Below are 21164 nucleotides of genomic sequence, written 5' to 3'. Positions count from 1 at the left end.
TTTTCTCCTGGTTTAGACTCAGCCTGTTAGACCCTAATTAGTTTTCCTCCATGTGGTTAAGAGAAGAGGGTTATGTATGATCCAGCCAGTGTCTCCACTCTTTTCTTACCTCTGTACTTTGTCTGAGTTAATAAAATTTTCTTTTTGCTGATCAAAAAAAATTACCTTTCCACTTCAGTTGTTTTTGTATACATTCTAGACAAACTACATAAATTTAGCTGCTGATTCTAGTCTTGTCCGGTAGATTTTCAATAAATCCATGAACCCAACTCAGCCTTGACAAATCCAAGTTTCAAACATAGCCTTTGCCAAATCCCAGACTCAAAAAGTTCAAACTCAACAAGAAAATAAATCAGCTACATTCAGATGTTCCCATCACCATATAAACAAAATGCTCCAGGGAGTTCAAATATTCCAGCTAACTCTATAATTAGCAGTCTCGAAACTCAAGTTAACAGTTAACTAGCATATTTAGAGTTCCAAAAGCATGTCCTATTCGGAAGTGAGAATTTTCCTTCCCCAAATTACAATCCTCCAAAAGCAAAAGCCAATTTAATCCAAAATATCACTCAACCTTGCTCATTCAGTGGCCTTACCTTTGCGCCTGCTGCTATTGCCAGTCTCCAGAAGGTAGCAAACCATGGAATCAACATCGTCTCCAAATATGCTGTAAGCTTCGATCACTTGCAGATAGCTGAACCCCATTGACAGCACTATTTGCATGCTGCTACTGAGAACAGCATCCGCCAGAGCACCCGCCTTGGTATCACTCCCAGAAGACCCTGTTTAAAGAAACAGTGGAGACGATTATGAAAAAGTTTCCCTTCATAATTGGAATTCAGCTAGCAAAGTAGGACAAAGTTTGCACCATTCTTCTTTCTAGAATTTACACCATTCTGCTTTAGGACAAAGTTTAAAGCAATCCATTTCAGCTAGCAAGAACCAAAATTCATCAAAGTGGTCTGATTATGAAATTGTGGCTGTGATAAGCAGCAGAGGAAACTCACTAGCCCCAGATGATGATGGTTCAGCACCAGAAGTGGAGGATTCTTGGCAACCGAGTTGCTGCTTGAACTTGTCATCAGAAAGATATTCAGCCCGAGAAGCTTCCATTACCATACGCTCAATCTCTTTTTCCGTGAGCTCAAGATCCGAGAAAAATCGGCCTTCTGCTAGGAGTGCCTGATATTGCAAGATTACACTCATATTAGTACTTTGTTAAGTCATACGTTCATACAGCTTGCTAAAATACCATCTAGGCATTTACATTATCAATCTGTTGGTCTTGTTGAGCTTTGATAGCAGCCTTGACTTGATCTGTGTCAACATTTCTCTGTACCACAACGATCAGTAGATTAGTCAACCGTCAGGTATAGAGGCATAGAGGATGATAATATTGATACAAACAATGAGAACAATACCAGCACAGAGCACAAAGATCGGTGCCTAAAACAACCATCAGGAACAGGGGATGATGATATTGTTATAACAATGAAATACCAGCATGTTAACCATTCGCAAATTATAAACCACCCTACACTCCAAGCCTTAGAGAATGGCAACGGGGCAGATCGGGCAGATATTGGGATAACCATACCCTATACCCAAAAAATTTAGTGTACCCGAATCTGCCCCATTATTCGTCAGGGTCTGGGGATGGGACAAGCTGTGCCATAACCGTACCCAACGGATATTCACGGGTTGGCTTTTCCCCAATCAAACCTGACCCGAATTACTATTAATTTATAATATAACTAGTAAATTCAGAATACAGAAAATGGAGAATTTGAAGAATAAAATACAGCATGTACAAATTTATAATAGAATGAAAATCAGAAACAAAAAAAGGAGAATTCAAAGAACAAAATACAGTATGTACAAATTTTTATAGAGATCTGACTGGAAGCTTTGCTCTTTCAGAGGAGGAAAGAGTACAAGAAAGGAGGCCTAAATTCTGGAAAAGCAAAATGTTTACAAGCCCTAACCCTGATTTTCAGAGAAAGTCAAAGAAGCTGTGATTTTGTATATATACTCCTATAGAATACAGAGAACCAGAGAAGGAAAAAGTCAAAGCATAAGCCCGCAATAGATTATTCAGAATGGAGAACCAGAGAAGAGGAGAGGAGAACCAGCGATGGCGCTACACCAACAATCAATCGGACGGAGAAGAGGAGAACGAAGGTGGGGTGAACCGTGAACGGTTTGGGGGTGAAAACGTGGGTCGACGGTGAGCGGCGTGTTTGTGTCTTTCAGACTTTGAAAGTATGAAGTGAACCCTAATCTGAGTCTAAATCCTATATAGAAATGTATGTTAAGGGTATTTTTACAATTTCACTACTTCGGTTCAGTTCGGTAAGGATATCGGTTTGGATCATAGCCAAAACCATAACCAAACCGAACCCCAACGGTTAACCCTTGACTTCAAACATAACCTCCCAACTGAGCCTGGGGGGATGTTCATGGGCTGGTTGAATGCAAGTTTGGTCAATGTCACCTTAACCATGAAATAAACAGAAGAAAAAAAAAAGAGAGGAAAAAAATGTGTATAAGTTTCCTTTCATGCTCTCCTGGACACTGCTGAAACTTGGCAACATCTATTAATCAGCACGTATTTCTAGTTATATCGATGACTGTTCAACCTCAAGGCCAGGCTAAAACTAGTGTTACATGTGGAAGTTGAACATATTGCTCCAAGAACAGAACTCTCCACCACCCAAAGGGGAAAAAGGGAAGAAGACCACGAAGCAAAGAAAACAAAATGCAGGAGACCATTTCCACTCTCTCCCCATATACATTTCACGAAAGATATACTAGTTCAGTTACTTGGAGATTAAAATTGCTCACTGGAATAACACAAGACCGAAAGAGTACCACCCACTTACCCCCCGCAGAGAGCTAAATCCAAGCCCTGCACCAATGGCCAGCCGCCGTGGATCAACAAGTGAGTTGTAATGATTCCCATGGTGATAACTTAATCGTATGGGAGGAGTGTCTGTATCATAGCTTCCATGGAATATGTTGATAGGCTCTGCATTCATACAATCTGGAATAAGAATAGTTACATGATGGACCAGCAGGAATATCTTTAAACAGAATGCAAGAACCATGTGTAACCTAAAATAGAGTGGAACCTGTGCCGTAGGAATAAATATGAATAGGACGATTATACATTTCGGCCAATGCTTGGATTTCCACGTTGTTTCCATAAACCTGTCACCCATAGAAAATGTATATGGCATTACAAATACTGGAAAAAAAAAATTGCTGAAACTAGGTTGAAAACTGATGACCTAAAAAGGAAAATACAAAAGGACATCTTGGCTAAACCATTGTAAACAAAAGCGATAGAAAAGAACTCAAACTGCAGCTCCCTCTGTCCCATGGTGTTCATCATCCCAATGGGGAATGTCCCAAAATGCATGTCCACTTTGAAAGTCGAAGTATCAAACTATTTAGGTTTCCAAAAATCTACCACTTACAAATAGCAATTTTAAAAGTTGGGAAAAAGGGGTAATGTTGGACACCAATAGACTTTACTTTGAACTTGAGTACGTTAAATGCATGCCTCCTCAAAAAGTTGTCAGCTCCCCAACCCAAATGAATTAAAATTTTGGGCACGGAGGAATGTCTAGGATTGAACATAAGTCCACTAGGAACCAGTGAGCTCACTTTACAGCAACTTAGTTTTTCCAGCGAACTTTGAGGTGTTAAGTACCTAAAGGGGAATGAGAAGCAGCGAAAGGAGACCAGTTTTTCAGAAAGAATGAAAAGGCGAGAACTTGAGGGTAATCATGTTGGTAGAACATGACCGCGGTTATTTTGTCCTCGCTCCTAACTGAGAAGGAAAGGGTTTTTGCAGGCGGTATACATATGCCTTGGGTGCATGTCCAAATAGGCGAAGCAGTCACATCTCCATACCTCTTGGTCCAAAACTCTAGAGGTGAAATGTCTTGGCAATTGCACTAGAACATGAGATAAAAGGGGTGTGTGACAAGATGTGCATGGGGAGAGCTACGCACCCAGGACAGCCAAGCGTTTGCAGCCTAGGGGTGGAGTGCGGGGAAATTTAGGGTTTAAAGTTTATAACAAGTACGGATTCAGGGTGAGTAGATAATAGAGGTAATAGATTCCAATGGACGAAACAGGATTTTCTGATCAATGACTAAGTATCAGAACAAACTGCAAAAATTTGCAGATGGGGAAAAAACTAAAGACGCTAACGACCCTATTACGTGGGTACCTGATAATCCATAATCAATTTCAAACAAATAGAAGAAATCCATAATCAATTTTAAACCACGAAACTTTCGTTCCAACAGTCCAAATTTGCAGTACAGCAACGAGCCCTAGAAACACAGAAGAGGCAAATAGTTTTCCAAAAAGTTGCTCCATTCTGATGTAAAAAGGATAAGGTCAAACAATCCATCAAAATACGCAGCTGGAATACAGGCAAAGAAAAGTCACCTAACCAGCTGTGAATTAAGACACTTCATACTGGAATCGAACCAAACATGGAGGCGAGAATTCCCCAAAAAAATAATTCCAACATGACTTTCTGAACATTTGTAACAGCATAAATAAATAAATAAACATAATCAAGGATAAAACATTAACCACCAAACGAGTAGCCATGAAGGGTAAATTGCTAAAATTCCTCTATATTTTAACTAATGCCTCACAAACTCTTTTTTCTCTCTCCTGTGTTTCTTCTGTCTTTCTTGTCCTTCCTACATCAGTTACTCCCATTAATCTGAACTGAACAGTTTATCAAGTACATTACTCCAAAATGAACTATAAAAGATAATAAGGCATATATTATTTGTTTAAAACAAACAGAATAGATCACACCAGCAAAAGTGGGAAAATAATGCGAGAAAAGAGAAAAAAGTGAAATGTGTAATTGCATTTTTGTAGCGTTAGATACAAGGAACAAACATCAACCCTAAATATACCACGCACCTTATCTCTCCTCTTCCTCTTGCAATAAGACATGAAACCTTCCGTTATAAATTGCGAAAAGTGGTCTCTCTCCCGCTCCTGTATGGACCGAAACCAGAAGTATTAGCCTTGGCAATGCTACAAAAAAATTGTTATAAGAGCACTCCAAGGTGGACAACAATGGCACATCCACAAAATTATGACCAAGTTACTCCAAATATCCTAGGGTTTCTTCCAAAATGCAGAAAAGCGAGAGAGCATCTAGCATTCAATTGGAGCACATAAGAACCTATGGGAAACTAACAACCGGGGGAGGGAAGAAAAAAAACTGTGGTTAGAGAAAAATATGGAAGAAAAAAATTTGCATTGGTGGATTTCGATTTCCGATGCTGTCACCCTATGTCCATAACACCCCAAAACCAAGTTCTACAATCACTACAGCTGGTAGCTTAGAGATACTCCCGAATGTGGTGTTACATTGACATTGTAAGACCTACTGTAGAGTTCTACACATTATCTCTCTTTCTTGGATGGCTAGGGAACTTGCATGTCTTTATTAGTAAACACGTCATCTGCTACCTAACAGGCTCAAAATTGAATAATATAACAATGATATTCTGAAAGCAAGCATTCTCTCATACCATATAATCAATGCACATTTGTCTGACCAAATCATAACCTTCGGAGTCCCCATATACTTGATCTGCAACAGCACGAAAGAGGCAGTTCCCATCCTCCATCATTCGTTTAACTTCCAAACCTTTGGCCCTTCTAATATCAATCTCAAATTGGCGTTCCCTCTCCTGAAACAGATGCAAGTGTGCATGCAACATGTAAATTTAACAGTATGGCATTTGCTGAACATAGTGGAAATGACATGTTTTAGCAGGCTCAGTAAAGTCTAGGGCTAACATAGTGATTAATGAAAAAAATTGTAAGAATTACCGTTTGGCCAAAAATATAACTTACAGCATCATCATAGCAGGACCCAAAGCAAGGGCTTTGTTCATCAGCACTATTATACCCTTCAGCTTCACAATGAGACCTCGGCGAAGAAGGCCTTGACCCGGTTGGTGAAGTTCTAGTTGAAACAATAGGCCACGCACTTGCTCTTCTAGATGATCCAATCCGTGGAGAATTCGAACTACCCAACGTAACAAATCTCCTAGAACTCGAGTTTCCTGAGGAAGGCTTTGGGGGAGGGACAGGAGGTGGTGGTGGACAAGAGCTCCCACAAACCCTCTGCAAAGAACCACCACTGGATCCCTCAGTTTCATTTCCCATAATTTGTAACTCACCTAATCCACTTGTCAAATCATCGTCCTCAATCCTAACTTTCTCACTATCATTGATTTCATCATCATCCTTGTAAACATCATGAGAGCTTTCTTGTGAAAGATCATCACTTCTAGCCGCCTTAATATCACCACTACCGAAATACTCGACAAAATCATCCACAACAACCTGTTCCTGCAAATCCCCTACGATTTCTTCATCTTTTCCAGCTGAAGCAACCAGAGGAAGGTTAACTTGCGGCTGAGCCGCCGGAGCCGAAGTAGAAGAACTGGGTCCCGCCACCGCCGATGACCTGTTAGGGTTTGACGATGACGAACCACCAGCTGAACCTCGCTGAACCAAAATCCGGGTCATCTTGTCTCTTCAAGATTTTAAGACACTTGACAGACCCGTATTTTAATTTCCCTAAACAAACCAAAATTTAAAGGTGTAAAACCCTAAGTTTCAATTTGTCTCGTGTCCTGGCCTTAGGCAAGGTAAAGCCAATCCCTCCGCTAAACAATGATTTGCTCCAACCCGGTTCGCCGCGAATCAATCTCTGCATTCCCCTAACAATTCTCATGAAACCTTGAAAAAGCTCAAAACTTTAAACAAGAAAAACCCTCTAAAGTGCTCGAATTTTTACCCTGATTACAGGCCCGAGGAATTTTCCTCCCAAAAGCCCTAGCTGCAATCAAAGATCCACCAAACCCGTTCCAAAATCAACACAGAATTAAAAGAAATCAGCAAAGATGAAAACCCCTAATTCAACTTTAAAAAAAGAATCAAACCAGTCACGAATTTAGCAACGTGCAACAAGAGTCAATGCTTACCTGAATGAAGTCGAGTTCGAATCTGAAGTCAAGAATTACTTTAGAGCAAAGAGAGTGAGAGAGAAAGAGATAAAAAGAGGGAGGATTGATTGTATGTCTCGGGTTTCTGTGAAAGCGAAACAAAGGATTACTTCACGACGAAGGAGAGAGTAGAGAGAGAGAATGATAGTTGTGTTTTGACGGAGATAGAGAGAGAGGGGAAATGAGATTAATGGGAGGCTGGGTTTTAATGGTTTTGAGAGATTATCCCATGTTCCAGGACTAATGCTCGTGTGTCTCACATTTTATGGGTCACATAAGTGTGTCGGGTTGAAGGCGTCAAGATGCAAATTCAATCTGGGCAAAACAAATTAAACCTGTGCAACAATTTTAGCGACTTTGTTTTTTGTTTTTTTTTTTGTTCTTGGTGTCTGGTGTATTGTTTTTTATTGTGTTTGTTCATCTTTTGATATATATATAGGAATAATCTTGTTCGTCGAAAAAAAAAAAAGTGTGTTGGGTCCACACCATGCACTTTTGTCAAGGGCGGCTAATGAATCGAGCTATTCATGAAATGATTGCGGTTTGACTCAATAAAGGCTCGTTCGAGTTCAATCTGGGCAAAACAAATTGAACCCGTGCAACAATTTTAGGCTCGTTTAATAAATGAGTTGAACCTAAAATTGACAATATTCAGCTCAATTAGGCTCGCAAACTTGGAGTGTATGTATATATCTCATAAGAATATTACTACAAAATAATCTTGAATTTGCATAAACTTTTACATGTACATAACAAAATTTTAATTGGTACATGTATAAAATTTTAAACATACTATATACTACCTACTTAATTTTAATATGTTATAATTTTGTTTTGTATGAACTTATTTATGTACAAAATAAAACATTTATTTGAAGTTCTAGACCTATATGAGAACATAAATATTTATTTATTTTACTCGTTAAGGCTCATGAACAAGTTCGGGTTCGTTTCAAACCTAGGCAAGCTTGGCTCGTCAAATTTTCATGGAGCTTGAGTTTGCTTAAAAATTTAATAAACGAACCAAAACATTCTAAATCTCGACATTATTCAGTTAGTTTGCAGACCTAATTTTGTGAGCGTTTTAAAGGGTGAAAGGGCCATGTCGTCGCAAGTGCATGGCACAGGTTAGAAAAGTGGGGCAGGGGTGTGTAGAAGGGGATGAGCTCCTCTCTATACTTGATCTGTCCATACTCGTATTGTAGCCCTCGCTCCCAAGCTTACATCGATGATCTAAAATTGTTCATCTTGTAGAACTCGCAGTGAAGTACGCATGAATAAAAATAAGCTCCATCAAAAGTTTATGTCCATATAAACAAATTGCATTTTTTTTAAAACAATGAACAATTTAAGTTTACAATTACATGTCTTCCAATTTATGAACCAAACTGCGATTTGTTTATGCGTTTATAAATGTTCAATGGAATTCTACAAGTTCTACAGTATAGACTTTTATGCACTACTAAAAAATGAACTTTTCAAGTAATTGGTGTGGGTGCGAGAGTTGAGGCCGTAAGAGGAGTATGGAGAGGTATGTGATAATGAAGATGATTTAACTTGGGCAGTCAGTACCCTCTCCCGTGAAGAGTGAGCCTGAAGGGACCAGTAGAGGACTTTGATAAATTCGAATTTCAATTCATATTTCACGGATACTAATACTTTTACAGATATCAATACACTTTTTTCAAATATCGATAAACTTTTTACCCATCATCCACCGCCCTTAAGGATGAGGTTAGCATTTTCCAAAACAGAAGGGAAGGTTATAACGAGTTTCTGCCGACACAAAAAGGTGGATAAATTAAAATGAAGTACAAGAAAGACATCCTTGTTGACCATCGACCACAAATATTCTCAGAAACAATTGAACATCTTCTTTGGTCGCACAATCTTACAACACGGCCTAAAGTTGCAGCTGCAAACACGAATTAGCAAACAAAGAACAGAATCGGATCAACAAAAAAAAGACCTAGAACAGAATCGAGAAATTTGGCTTCGATTTTTTAAGATGAATTTTCATGCAACAAAACATAAAAACACTTTGAGATACAAAACCCACAATGCTTATACACCGTTGAATACAAGCACAACTGCATCTATTTTTACAAGCCATAATTATATGCCGCCGAGATTTATTCTACGCACCTCAAAAACCCCCCCAAGGGAAAAAAGAATGAATCAAAATGCTTCATCTGTATCTTAAATATTAGTTGTGTACTACTATGTAACACCAGATATGATTTCCGGGGACCTCATTCTTATAAATCTGCAGCTTTAACACAAGACATCAGCACAACAAACTCGTAAACAAAAAAGGCTGCTTATGGCCGCAATCTCCATCCTCGCTCTGCAAGTGCCTGACGTACCCGATTAGCGGCTTCAGCGGTGTCATTTAGGGGAGGGTAACTCCAGCTTTCCGACATCTGAATGTTTTACAACCAGAAATGTTACTTATGGGGATGTGTAAAAAATCAAGTTAATTATTTCATGACTATTTGTGAAGAGGGAAGAGGACAGGCATTTGAGCCACTAGAAATTCAGTAAGGCTCCTCTCATCGGGAAATACTCATCACGGAATTAGAAGAAAAAAATCATTGTCTACCATAAATCTCCAGCAACTGTCATCATGTACATTGTACAAAAGTGAGGCGCCATTCCTGGCAAAGGGAAAACAGTCACGCAGGGACTGTCATGTTCTAAGAGGGTAGCGTAAACATCTTTCACAGAAGACCAAAAAAGGACCATATAGTTTTGAAAGAAGCAGAAGAAGAGACCGAATGCGGAGGTAGCTTTTTCAAACTTCCGATTTAGCAATTTTCAAAATGAATCTGAAAACAAAATTGCATGTGTCTGACAGAGTGGGGACCATTTTGAAGATTTGGGGAGGCCACACATGAACAAAGAAATGTGTGTGGAGTGTGGATGGATAGAAAAGGTACGGAGATACGGTAAGGTTCAGGGTACATTCAAACTCCATAGACAAATTAAACCATTCATATGTAAACCAAGCCATCAAGATACACAGGCTGAAACAAGAACATAGGGAATTACTAGACATGTGTTCTCAATAATACTATTGTTGGGTTCAGGATTCTGAAGGATTGGAATAAAGCCACCATCGTAATGCATATCTGGGCTAATTTCTAATCAACCAGACATTCTATTGGTAAAGTGGGTACATAGTTATGTGATTCTCAGGACACATCTTGGACTATTATTAGAAAGATCTTAAAGCTTAAATATGTGGTTCAGCCTTGGTTACATATAAGATTGGCGATGATCTTTGTACTTCCCATTGGCTTGATGATTGGGACTTGGCAGTTTGGGTACCCTTTGGGGTCTTCGTATAAAAAGTTCGGGAATAGGGTTGTATCTGATCTGGGCAGGTCTTCGAAATTTTGAGTGCTAAGGCAGATTCTGTATGTATACATATTTTTTATTAAGTAACAAGGTTTTATTGAAATGGCATCAAGGGGATGCCACACATGGACAAGCAGCGAGGAAAAATTAAAAAAAAAGGTCAAAGAAAAAAGGACCTGTACACCCCTCTATACTCCAAAAACATCTAACATATCAAAGAATTGACTCCAAGTATAGTTGCACTCCCTCGACTCCCAACTAAACAAAGGTGAAATCAAAAGACTTCCAATCTTGAACAGTGGTCTCTCCTCCCCATTAAAATATCTGTGATTCCTCTCTCTCCACATTGACCACATCAAGCACAACAGGATCATAATCCAAAACATCCGTCTTCTTCTACCCACTCTAACCTCATACCACCCTTGAAGAAGCTCCACCATCATCGCAGGGAAAACCCACGACATACCCCACGAGACAAGAACCGCATTCCAAAGCTCCTTGGCGACCGGACAATGAATAAATAATGAGCTAAAGAATGAGCTACAGACTCTTCATCTCTCAAGCACATGCAAAACGGATTCTCCATAACCACTAAGCAAAAAAAGAGACCTTGGTTGGCGCACGAGTACCCCAGATGGCTCTCCAGGTAAAGGAAGTATTTGTTTCTCCGGCCAAAACTTGGTAATAACCTTCCACGTAAAAGACCCATTTGCTGCAAGGATCCACCTCAAAAAATCCTCCCCTCTCCCCACATCTCTCATTACATATAATTTTCCAAAGAGATCCAACAACTCCTCCAACTCCCAATCTTGGGTCTCCCTTCAAAGCATAACATCCCACCGCACCATATTCCCTTCCAACTTGAGACTAGGGTTGGAGTTTAGAGGTGACAAAATCATATAGAAAATTTTTGCAATAAAAACTCTATTAAACTGAAGTTTTTCTACTATAGTTAGAAATTTATTGGGCCTAGTTTGTGTTATTTTGTTGAGCTATACTATACAAATATTCACAAATTTAATCAAATTTTATTCATTTTGACTTTGTACTACTGATCCAATGTAGACAATACTAAAGGAAAAATCAAATTACATACAAAAAATATAGAAAATTTAGCACATTTTCTGGATCCAGGGGGTTCGCTTGAACCCCTCAACTAATGGGGGAGCCTCCCATGACTGCCACATCTCCATCCACAGCTAACTGAAATATAGATGGGTAAGCATCTCGCAATCCAACTTCTCCACAACAAATATGGCTCTCAAAACTTCACCCTCCTCTATGTCCCCACCTTCAAACTGGTATGTCTAGAAAACTCACCCCATCCAAAGTCTCACACCATGCAGCAGTTGCGTTTCGAACGAAGACCACCCACCCAAGCCTTCCCCATGCCTAGTACACACCACCTTCCTCCATCATCTATCCCTTTCACTGGCAAATCTTCACAACCATTTCCCTAATAAACTTTGATTGAAAACGGCAAGCCTCCTAACTCCCAAACCCCCTACACGAATTGAAGTGCAAACTCTATCCCAATCCACAAGATGGTACGTGAATTGGAAATGTCGTAGGGCTGGTACTAGAGAAAATTCCTGCTAATATCACATGGATTCCTTCCTAATGCTGCTCATGCTGATTGTGTGAGGTGGGCTATTACGGGAAGACCACTGATAAATCCCTCATGTTCCATGGTGCGAACTGCGAAGTTATTTTGGCTTCCACATCTTGTCCCTATACGGGCATTGTTCCAATGGCCAGCAATATTGCAAAGATTGTCTACAAGGGATAGACTGGCTAGTTAGGGTCTACTTCCACTAGTGATTGCATAGATAACTCTGCTTTGAGTGCCCCAAATCTGTTTGGGTGAGCTGGTGCCGTTTGGGAAAGAATAACATACATAGGCCTATTGGGCACCTATAAGCTGAAGTGAAGTCGATGGGAATGAATAGAGGAAGGAGTTCTTTTCAGCATACTGTTTTCAAATTGTATTTACCAAGGTATAGGTTGATCAGTAAGAGTGGAACGCCTCTTCTAATGTTTTTAGACCTGGATGAGCAGGCTGTGTGCCCGGAGTAGTTTTTTTCGTTTTCTGGTAGAACGGTCTCTTATATTAGGAAAGGGTGCTCCCTGGATCTTGTCTCAGGGTTTGTTCCTGTATTCACAGTTGTTTGTTTGGATGATACTAAACTAATCCACCAAAATAATAAAAAGTATTTTCCTAGATTTCTTTTCCTCTGAAAATATTTCAACAAAAGACTGACTGGCGATTAACTTACATCCTCAAGACCAGTAAACGGTCGCACCAGACCTCGTTCCCTTAAAGATTTATGAAACTCCACAAACTTCCATGTACAACGTTCCATCCCAATAACATACACAGGCTTCCTGCAGGAACAAAATTAAATGAAATGCAATAACTCAAGTTAGAAATATTGGAACCCCAAACGTCAAAATAACCAAAGGAGGTAATTCTACTCAAACCATACCCTGTGCCGCAAGCTTCGCTCACCATACTGACTGAATCAGCCGTAACGACGAAAGCATCAGCCCAAGCTAGATGCCCCATGTGCGGATTTGGTTCTGAAAATATGACCCCCAAAAATTCCACAAATTATTATTTCCTCTATTTAATTGTACATCACCCTCAAACTGAATTGTGGGAGGGGGGGGGGGGGGGGGGGGGGGGTGGGAGGAACTACCTTCACCATCCCAAATGTAGATTTTAGGATGATTTCCAAATTCTTTCACGATGAGATTGGATATCTGTTAACAAAGAGTCCAGGAATCATGAATAAGAACACAGAACCAAGCAATTTATGTATTAATTCATTTTTTGATTAGCAGCGGGACCAAGCTCCCATTGCAAATATATAAGGTAACTGTACAATGACATGATACCTTCGCAGGGGTTCTCCTCGAGAAAGATATTCTTACACTACCACAGCTCACTAAAACATTGTGCAGAGAGACTGTCAGCTGCTTTACGAGGTCCACACCATATCGACAACGGTCTGCAACAGAGTTTGGAAAAGATATTAGGGAGAATTTTTGGGAGGTCCACTATAACATGTTTCTAACCCTACTAGTCCACTTCTAAAGTTCTTAACCCCTCTAGTCCATTAATAATTCCAATGACAAAACTACCATATGTAAAAGAAACAAGGGCTTTGTTTGGCTAACACAAAAAATGTATTTTTTCATTTTTTTCGATCTTGTTCCAACAATGTAACCACCCCCACCACTACTACCACGCCAACATATAACGTTATATGTGACAAAAATTTCTCTTTTATTTTTTTTCCCACCACCTCCGCCACCGCCACTCCACCTCCATCACCACCACATCAACATATAACGTTACATGTGTGACAAAAATTTCTATTTTCTTTTTTTATTCCCTTCATGAACCCACCACCCCTTAACATATAAGGTTATATGTGTGACAAAAATTCCTCTTTTCTTTTCTTTTCTTTTTTTACCTGTTTTGAGCCCTTCCCTTCTTGAACCGTTATCTATCTCAATCTGCGTTCTTGTCTTATGTTTAGTACTACATCAACAAAAGTGCACATATAATTTTATATGTCAATTTGACCTCTGTACGTTATCAAAAACGAAGATAGATCTGAGACATATAAAGTTATCTATTGATATCTGAAATGTATTTTTTGCCAACACAAGTACATATAATATTATATGTGTATATCTGAACTTTGTACCATGCAAAATATGTTCTCTACATGTTGAAAAAGTGCACATATAAACTTATATGTCACAATAAATGAAAATTTTTAAACTTTGTTTTGCTTTCATGAACTGGAAATGGTGAACGAATCCATCTAAAAAAATAAACATAATAAACAAGAAGTAATTAACTCAAGGGGTCTTGAGAAATGAGGAGGAGGACTTTGCCAATTCCCCAAGGGCTTTTTCTGTAAATCTAATTAAGTTGTAGGCAAATCCTCCAGCCATTGCTCCCAAAAGTGGCCCAACTATGTACACCCACAGCTATTTCTCTGACGAACTGCACTTCTGCTTCAACAACGGTGGCTTGCTGGACAAAGACGCCTGAGACAGATTCAAAACAACAAACGGCGCGGACGACAACGGCTGCTGCTGCTTCGTAGCTGTCTCCCCCGTCAACGACGAGTTCGCTCTGGAAATCACCAGAGAGTATGAGAAGCTAATCATGCCGTTCTTTAGGTTCGGGAGAGAAACCGCCGGAGGAATCTGCTGAATCGGAGTCGGGCAATAGACCCTGGTCTCCGGCCCGTCGTTGGGTTGGACTAGAATCGGGGGGTGAGAAACCAAAGGGGCTCGCCGGAACTGGGCATGGCCGGTTTGGGTGCGGCCCAAGAGGGAAAGGACCCGCTTGAATTTCATCACGGCAATGTCGGCCACGGCTTTGCAGTTGGTGTTTAATTCCACAGACAAATTTCGGTCAGAGTCCGGAGGAGAGATTTGGGACTGGGACAGGAGCCGGATGAATTTCTCGACGCTTTTGAGGCCCGACGCCGCCTCTTGGACCACGGCGTTGTCTACCAGTTTGGTTGCGAAGGTGTTGTTTGATCTGTAGGTACCCATCACAAGCTCCATGGCCATGGCGGCAGTGGCATCAATCGAAAGAGAGAGGGAAGGCTGTGCTCCAAATTTGTTTTTCGTCTAGGGATTCTCTCTATATGATAGCTTATATAGGACATTTTTGTCTTGGTTCAAATTCTTTTTTAAAAGAAGTGGACTTAAGGCCTTACTAAACTATATTAGCGGACTAGAGGGGTTACAAACATTAGAAGTGGACTAACTGGATTACAAGTTCTCTACAGTGGACCCTAGACCAATTTTTTAAAGATATTAAGTATGCACCACTCTGTATACTTACATGCACAGTGAGTCAGCGAGACAACAAAGAAAATGAGAAATAGAAGTTCATATTACAAATTCTCTTGGGATAAACGTACTAATATCAAAAAAATCGAAACTAATAAGATTCTACTAACAAGTCATGATGATCCTTTGACAATATGAGTACAAAAATTCGGGGAAAACATGTTCTCTTATCTCCCTTCGAATTGTATGGAAAAGAAACAGATCATAGGATTTTGATGACATGACTCAAAATAGCCCTCGATGACATGAACTAAAATAGTTCTTTGGGTTAAGAAGCCTGGAAAGATACATATAGTAAAGCAAACTGTTCAGTGTAAAACATGATTTGTGCTGCATAAAAGAAAAGTATGTTCTAGACTCCTGCAAACATAACACAATGAATTCTAGAAGACAAACCAGATATCCTGCATAAACATGCTCCAAGAGATTCCCACTAATTCTAAAACTACCCTTGCGACCCAGCTCTGGACTAAGTATCGTCAGTAGCAGATTTAAGAAGACCAGTGTATATGGGAGGGAAATGTTACAACCAAAAATTATCCAAATAACTAGTACTTAAACAAGACAACCAATCAAAATGTATACAAAACAACAAATGCAATACACAAGCACAAATAAATACTAACAGCATATATAGTAAAATAGTTACTTGTAGGGCCTCCAATGGTAACCACGAGTAAGGGCTTTGGCAAAGGTGCAAACTCATCATGCCAGGCAGTAGCTGCAGTCCGCAATGCACCAGCATCAACTTGATATAGAGCTCCTGTAGTGAGAACCTGAAAAATATGCAACACTCAGCACCAGACAGCCAAAAACTCACTCGAAGAAAACATTTAAATACAGAAAGACCCAACATAGTGGGTGGTTAATGGGCAGCAAATTTACCACATTACTGTCCGGAGGTTCGCGTGGAGTGATCCACTTGCGGAGAAACCGAGGAACCTGCTCTTGTGCATGAGGAGTCAAAGGATAATAATCATGATGAGGAGTGATGACCATGTCAAACCTATTCAAATGCGTCCTTGGGTGCTGAATCTGAAACCGAAATTCAATGAAGAGCAGAAGAAAGGTTAAACTCAATGGTAATCCAGAAATCAAAACTATGGCCCGTATCACATCAGGTGGCACAGAAGAACAGAAAGCTGGACGAATAGGTAGTCAGCTAATCTGCTAGACAAAGACTAAATTTGATTTTACAGTCACAACATCATCTAACTTCTATTTATCAATCAGCATTAAGCTCCCCTAGAAACCCCCGATATGCACAATATGCAGAAACTTTCTTACTTCCAATGATAAAGTTCAACAAGTTAAAATTAAACCCACAAAGAAAGTTCTAGAAAACAACCGGGGCTCTAACTGTAGTTCCGGACGATGCACCGCAGCACAACCAAGTGGCATAGAAAACCACATATACATGGCAGAACGACGTCAAACCTACCTCAATTGTATCCCATTGACAATACAAAGCCAAGTGTACAGCAAGACATTTCCATGAACTTGTACTATCAATCTCAGCCAGTCATCGGAAGATAACTGTTCTCTGTAGTTGCTATTTTTCTATATACATGTGAATTATACAAAAGATGAAGACCAGTTCTGTAAAAAGACGAGTGCAACCAAAGAAAATAAGGTTGTTTCAACTTCAAATATTCGTGCAAAAAGCACCAGTATTGTTTGTCAACTATCAAGATAAGGTACCAGTAACTAACCTAAACTCTGAGCCAAAACATAATAGAAGTAACTAACCTGAACAACGAAAACGTTATTGGATGCTAATCTCTTAATGGCACTAGCAACTGATATGGTATCTCTACCAGATGCCACCACCAGTAAAGGGCCATCCCTGAAAAAGTAACGCAGTCATTTCTCAGAGAGTCAAATAAGTTTACAGCTGATGAAAGATAGCACAATTAGCTATCCTGCTACAATTGCATCTTAACTAAAAGATAGAAGTGTAGAGTTTCCTTAACTAAAATGCAAATAACTGACCCCAAAATGCTTCACAAATAATTCGTTACTTGACATCAAGGAACTTCCTTTCAGTTTCTCCCTCACTTTGAACTCGCCATATTCTTCCTCTCTTTAAACTCTTATTCAGTTCATCCAATATCCCAAAAAGAATTCTATGTTTAATTGCAAATTGGCTCTCGCCAAAAAAAAGGTGATAAAAATAGGAAACAAATTACTTGGTCGAACACACGTTGCCTCTCTTCGCTTTGGAAAAGACCAACATTTCAGTTTAATACAAATCATTTTTCCATTTGAAAAAATTATGAAAGTTGTAAGGTTGTCCTTCTTCCTTGCGTATGGACATTGGACACCCTCTAGTAACTTAAATATAACTGTGAAACTACTCGATCAAGAATCATAAAATATCAAACTGGCATATCTATCGTTCCACTTGACATCAGACCAGACTTGACTTTATGGCTTATCAGATGCATTATTATGCAAAAGCAAAGTGCACATTATATTATTTTCCAAGCCCCTTGATCAATTCAAAAGCATCTTTAATGATTACGACGGCATATGTTTATTTTGCTTTGCAAACTTCTTTCTGTGGTGTATCAATTTTTAGGTACAAACAAATCACTCTGAAACAATGACAGAATGGGTCATGTATGGCAATATGCTGGGGGAAGAAAAAAAACTTACTTCTCAAAAGTCTCATGAGCCATGGTCACTATTTTCTTAACATCAGCCTCTACAACAGATGATAAGCCCACACTGCCACCATTTTCAAAAGGCAAAGAGTGAAGTTTATTTCCTCTGCCTGCTAACAGAATTCTTGAGTAACCATATATCTGTCTGATGACATAATCTAATTTTTTGTGTAGAGAAACTGGGAGCCAGTGAAGCCACTCATTGACTCCTCCTTTAGGCCTTGTAACACGCTGCACATGAACGAAAAGATATGGGAGTGAAAAAGCTTCCTTGACTCAAGAAATGACAAGTATATGATATCAGAGGTATCAAAAGGAAGTTTTCATGTCTGCATATTTGTAAGAATCCTTTGCTGCCTCCTCACCAAGCAGGCTTCAAACCTCAAGCTTGTAAACTTAACCTTTTAAGTTCTTATACGATAAGTAATCTGTATTTTTAGTACCTTTATCAAAAGGAAGTGCATCCTAAGAAGAGATCATGACTATTCACTTAACGTGCTATTGTTGACAGAAAGATGCGTACTCAATAATTCATCCATATTGCTTAATAGATAATGTCTAATTCAATATGAGCCATACGATCAGGGTCAAATAACTTGGACAACTCCTTCACTAGACTTTCCCTGCTTAGAGCCCTCATGCAGTATCCGTGAGCTGTCAAATGCAATGGCAGCTGGTGCACCTCTTTCATTTCAACAATCTATACAACTATATCTATACATACATCTTTCATACTCAGGTTAATTGGAATGCGCTAGACACCAGGTTAACACAGGACCAGTGCAGGTGGAGGTGCTAATGCAACTTCAGAGAGAGAGAGAAGATGTCTGCTGTTCTTTTGTTGGTTTGTCCAGCATAGGGGGTTCGAGTACAGATATGGCAAAGCAACTATTCTATAAGACATGTTTCTCATATGACACGAGTAGTGGAATGGAACTCATCGTTCATTGTCATGTCTCTAATGCTCAAAGATTGTGGTTCATAGTTGTACAGAGTCACCATTGAGCCAAGTCATTGCAACCGTCACGCCACACGGCTCAAATGGGTTGCGTTGGGCCGGGTCAGCTTTGATCTGGACGTATTAGGTAACAGAGTACTGTTGTCGGGTCTTGGCGTCTCTCTCTGAAGTAGATTAAGGCGAGGGAACTCTGTTCAAGGGTAAAGGTTGCCCTACCTTAAGTGCGCCTTCAGTTCCCATATCCTCCAAAGCTCCCAGTAAAGTCAATCGCAGCGAGAATGTGCCCTCTAGGCTGAAAACCGACTGTTATCGTCTGCCTTGTGGTACCAAGGCGGCATACGGTCAAGAAATCCGTTGGCACTAGGGCCCAGGCAGAACAGAACATTCTTCGAGGAGATACCGATAGGAGAAGAGAATCATGAAGGCAAGGGGGAAACATTTCACTCATTCACCATTGTTGTTTAGGGCCAAAAGGAGATACTAGAATTTTAGGACTCTATATATTGCTGGAAACTATGCTGAAATGGCTATGTAAGAAGCTATAGAGGAACAGAAAAAAGGCTGAAATAAATTGAACTACTGATCACCAATGGCAACACAAATAATTGCCATCCTGGTAATGGGAAGATAACACATAACCAAGACCGAAATTGGTTTAATGAAGTTACTATCTCATTACTCGAAGCTTCAAACCGGCGTTCCTTAGTTCCGAATAGACTGAAATTGCAAGCATAATCAAAATGTCCTTGACTCGCCAATGGATGGTAGTTAGCAGAATATTATATCTGATCTGTTACATGCTTCCAGGCTAACCAATCCGGATTCAGAATTTGGAATCCAATGTCAGCAAGTGGCATCAGAGAAACCCAAGTTACCATCAAAAGAATGAAAGAATCTGGAGGAAATAATTTAATTCCGCACCAGAAACGCAAAGTGAGATAACGGGTGGTTACTGGAGCAAGTGACTAGTCGTTTTCCAAGTTGGCACAACCTAAACCCTCCAATTTCAACAAACAGCTGGATTTATCCAACTTGCCGATTTAAGTTGTTGCCTTCGAAAGGATGAAAGAATCTGGCCGAAATGATGCAATTTCTCACCAGATACGCAAAATGAGACACCGGGTACTTACCCGAGCAAGTGACTAATTTTTCCAAGTTGGCACAATCCAAAACCTTCCAATTTCGACAAATGGCTTGGTTTATCCAACTTCACCATTCAAGTTGGAACCCTAAATTCAGAATCCAGATTGGTAACTAAGTAACTAACTCTATCACGTCCATTCTGTCAAACCTAATAAAGAAATAACTTACACCATTGCAAAGCAAACAGAAATCCATGCAAACAAATTGTAAATAGAAAAATCATAAAAAGCGGTAGAAACGGAACTCACGAATAGCGTTTGCTTGTCGGCAAGCCCTAGGGCGCGAACGAGACCGATGCTCTGGTTCTCTGAGGCGGGAAAACCGTTGCCGATGATGACAGCGCGCCTGACGACGCCGTAAACGCCGCCTTCGAAGATGTCCGGCACGCCCGTGGGGCCGCTGGGTGGTTCGGGAAGCCTGATTGGCTTCATCTGCGTAGATATCGTGGTCAAAACCGTGGGAGAAGTTCCTGAATCGTCTTCGATTCAAGTCAATTCGAGAATGGTCCGTAAACCTATGTGTGCGTATAGAAAATACTCCTACTTATGATGAAGAAGAAGAAGACTGTGGCAGTGTGTGTGCGTACATGTGAGAGAGAGAGATTGAAATTTTGGTACAAATTGTGGAGAGAGAGAGAGAGAGAGATTGAAATTTTGAGGGAGGCGTTGCGTTGGCGAAAAGGTACGTCTGGAACGAACTGAAAATGGATGCACGGCTTCGAATCACCGTTCGACTCAGTCATTGGGAAACATAAACCGAACTAAAAATCATGAAGGAAGGATTAATCAAACGGTGATCCAAAGCCGTGCATCCAAAGCCGTGCATCCAATCCAAAGCCGTGCATCCATTATAGTCCAAAGCTGAATACACGGCTTTGGATGCATTCAGCTTTGGATGCACGGCTTTGGGTGCACGAACTGAAAATGGATACACGGCTTTGGATCACCGTTTGATTCAGTCATTGGGAAACATAAACCGAACTAAAAATCATGAAGGAAGGAGTAATCAAAATCGTCGTACTCCTATTTCTCTGATCAATAAAAAGAAATGAGAATAAATTTTTAATATTTATTTCCTTCAAATCAA

At 40.0% G+C, this 21164-nt stretch overlaps 3 protein-coding genes across 9 annotated transcripts; all 3 read right to left on the bottom strand.

Annotated features, from left to right (window-relative positions):
* Nucleotides 1-336: 336 nt before the first annotated feature.
* LOC131312651 (OVARIAN TUMOR DOMAIN-containing deubiquitinating enzyme 6) lies at nucleotides 337-7380 on the bottom strand. 6 transcript variants are annotated; one of them, XM_058340560.1, is made up of 10 exons: nucleotides 7047-7255; nucleotides 6860-6901; nucleotides 5884-6772; nucleotides 5580-5741; nucleotides 4960-5037; nucleotides 3132-3210; nucleotides 2883-3043; nucleotides 1268-1333; nucleotides 1008-1182; nucleotides 337-782 (listed from the first exon to the last, which is right to left on the bottom strand). In XM_058340560.1, exons 3-10 carry the CDS (start codon nucleotides 6586-6588, stop codon nucleotides 580-582), a joined length of 1629 nt encoding a protein of 542 aa, XP_058196543.1. In that variant the 5' UTR covers nucleotides 6589-6772; nucleotides 6860-6901; nucleotides 7047-7255; the 3' UTR covers nucleotides 337-579. The 6 variants fall into 6 exon arrangements, with proteins under 6 accessions (XP_058196543.1, XP_058196546.1, XP_058196547.1 ...); XM_058340563.1 differs by having other exon boundaries at nucleotides 2883-3028; nucleotides 5908-6772; nucleotides 7047-7240; XM_058340564.1 differs by having other exon boundaries at nucleotides 2883-3028; nucleotides 5908-6901; nucleotides 7047-7380.
* A 1664-nt stretch (nucleotides 7381-9044) lies between these two features.
* Nucleotides 9045-20899, bottom strand: LOC131312649 (mitochondrial fission protein ELM1). Of its 2 annotated transcripts, none has more exons than XM_058340554.1 (10): nucleotides 20327-20899; nucleotides 17970-18208; nucleotides 17061-17157; nucleotides 16197-16346; nucleotides 15961-16087; nucleotides 13326-13438; nucleotides 13127-13190; nucleotides 12914-13007; nucleotides 12704-12812; nucleotides 9045-9490 (listed from the first exon to the last, which is right to left on the bottom strand). In XM_058340554.1, exons 1-10 carry the CDS (start codon nucleotides 20507-20509, stop codon nucleotides 9389-9391), a joined length of 1278 nt encoding a protein of 425 aa, XP_058196537.1. In that variant the 5' UTR covers nucleotides 20510-20899; the 3' UTR covers nucleotides 9045-9388. The 2 variants fall into 2 exon arrangements, with proteins under 2 accessions (XP_058196537.1, XP_058196538.1); XM_058340555.1 differs by lacking the exon at nucleotides 9045-9490 and adding an exon at nucleotides 11341-12579 and having other exon boundaries at nucleotides 20327-20796.
* Nucleotides 13894-15266, bottom strand: LOC131312650 (probable WRKY transcription factor 7). Its single transcript, XM_058340556.1, has one exon. The coding sequence runs from the start codon at nucleotides 15024-15026 to the stop codon at nucleotides 14433-14435; it is 594 nt and encodes a 197-aa protein (XP_058196539.1). The 5' UTR covers nucleotides 15027-15266; the 3' UTR covers nucleotides 13894-14432.
* Nucleotides 20900-21164: the final 265 nt, after the last annotated feature.

Source organism: Rhododendron vialii, chromosome 13a (genome assembly GCF_030253575.1).
Source record: "Rhododendron vialii isolate Sample 1 chromosome 13a, ASM3025357v1".
NCBI lineage: Eukaryota > Viridiplantae > Streptophyta > Magnoliopsida > Ericales > Ericaceae > Rhododendron > Rhododendron vialii.
Note: the sequence above shows the minus strand (reverse complement) of the source record. Positions and strands in the feature narration are given on the sequence as shown.

Coding starts and splice junctions, on each gene's coding strand:
- LOC131312651 (XM_058340557.1), bottom strand. CDS start 6,588: ATGACCCGGATTTTGGTTCAGCGAGGTTCAGCTGGTGGTTCGTCATCG. Junction 3,211..4,959: donor AGAGGAAGAGGAGAGATAAG/GTGCGTGGTATA, acceptor TATGGGTGACAG/GTTTATGGAAACAACGTGGA. Junction 783..1,007: donor ACCATCATCATCTGGGGCTA/GTGAGTTTCCTC, acceptor TTCTTTAAACAG/GGTCTTCTGGGAGTGATACC.
- LOC131312650 (XM_058340556.1), bottom strand. CDS start 15,026: ATGGCCATGGAGCTTGTGATGGGTACCTACAGATCAAACAACACCTTC.
- LOC131312649 (XM_058340554.1), bottom strand. CDS start 20,509: ATGAAGCCAATCAGGCTTCCCGAACCACCCAGCGGCCCCACGGGCGTG. Junction 13,008..13,126: donor CTACATTTGGGATGGTGAAG/GTAGTTCCTCCC, acceptor TCATATTTTCAG/AACCAAATCCGCACATGGGG. Junction 9,491..12,703: donor CGTTTACTGGTCTTGAGGAT/GTAAGTTAATCG, acceptor TAAAACATTCAG/ATGTCGGAAAGCTGGAGTTA.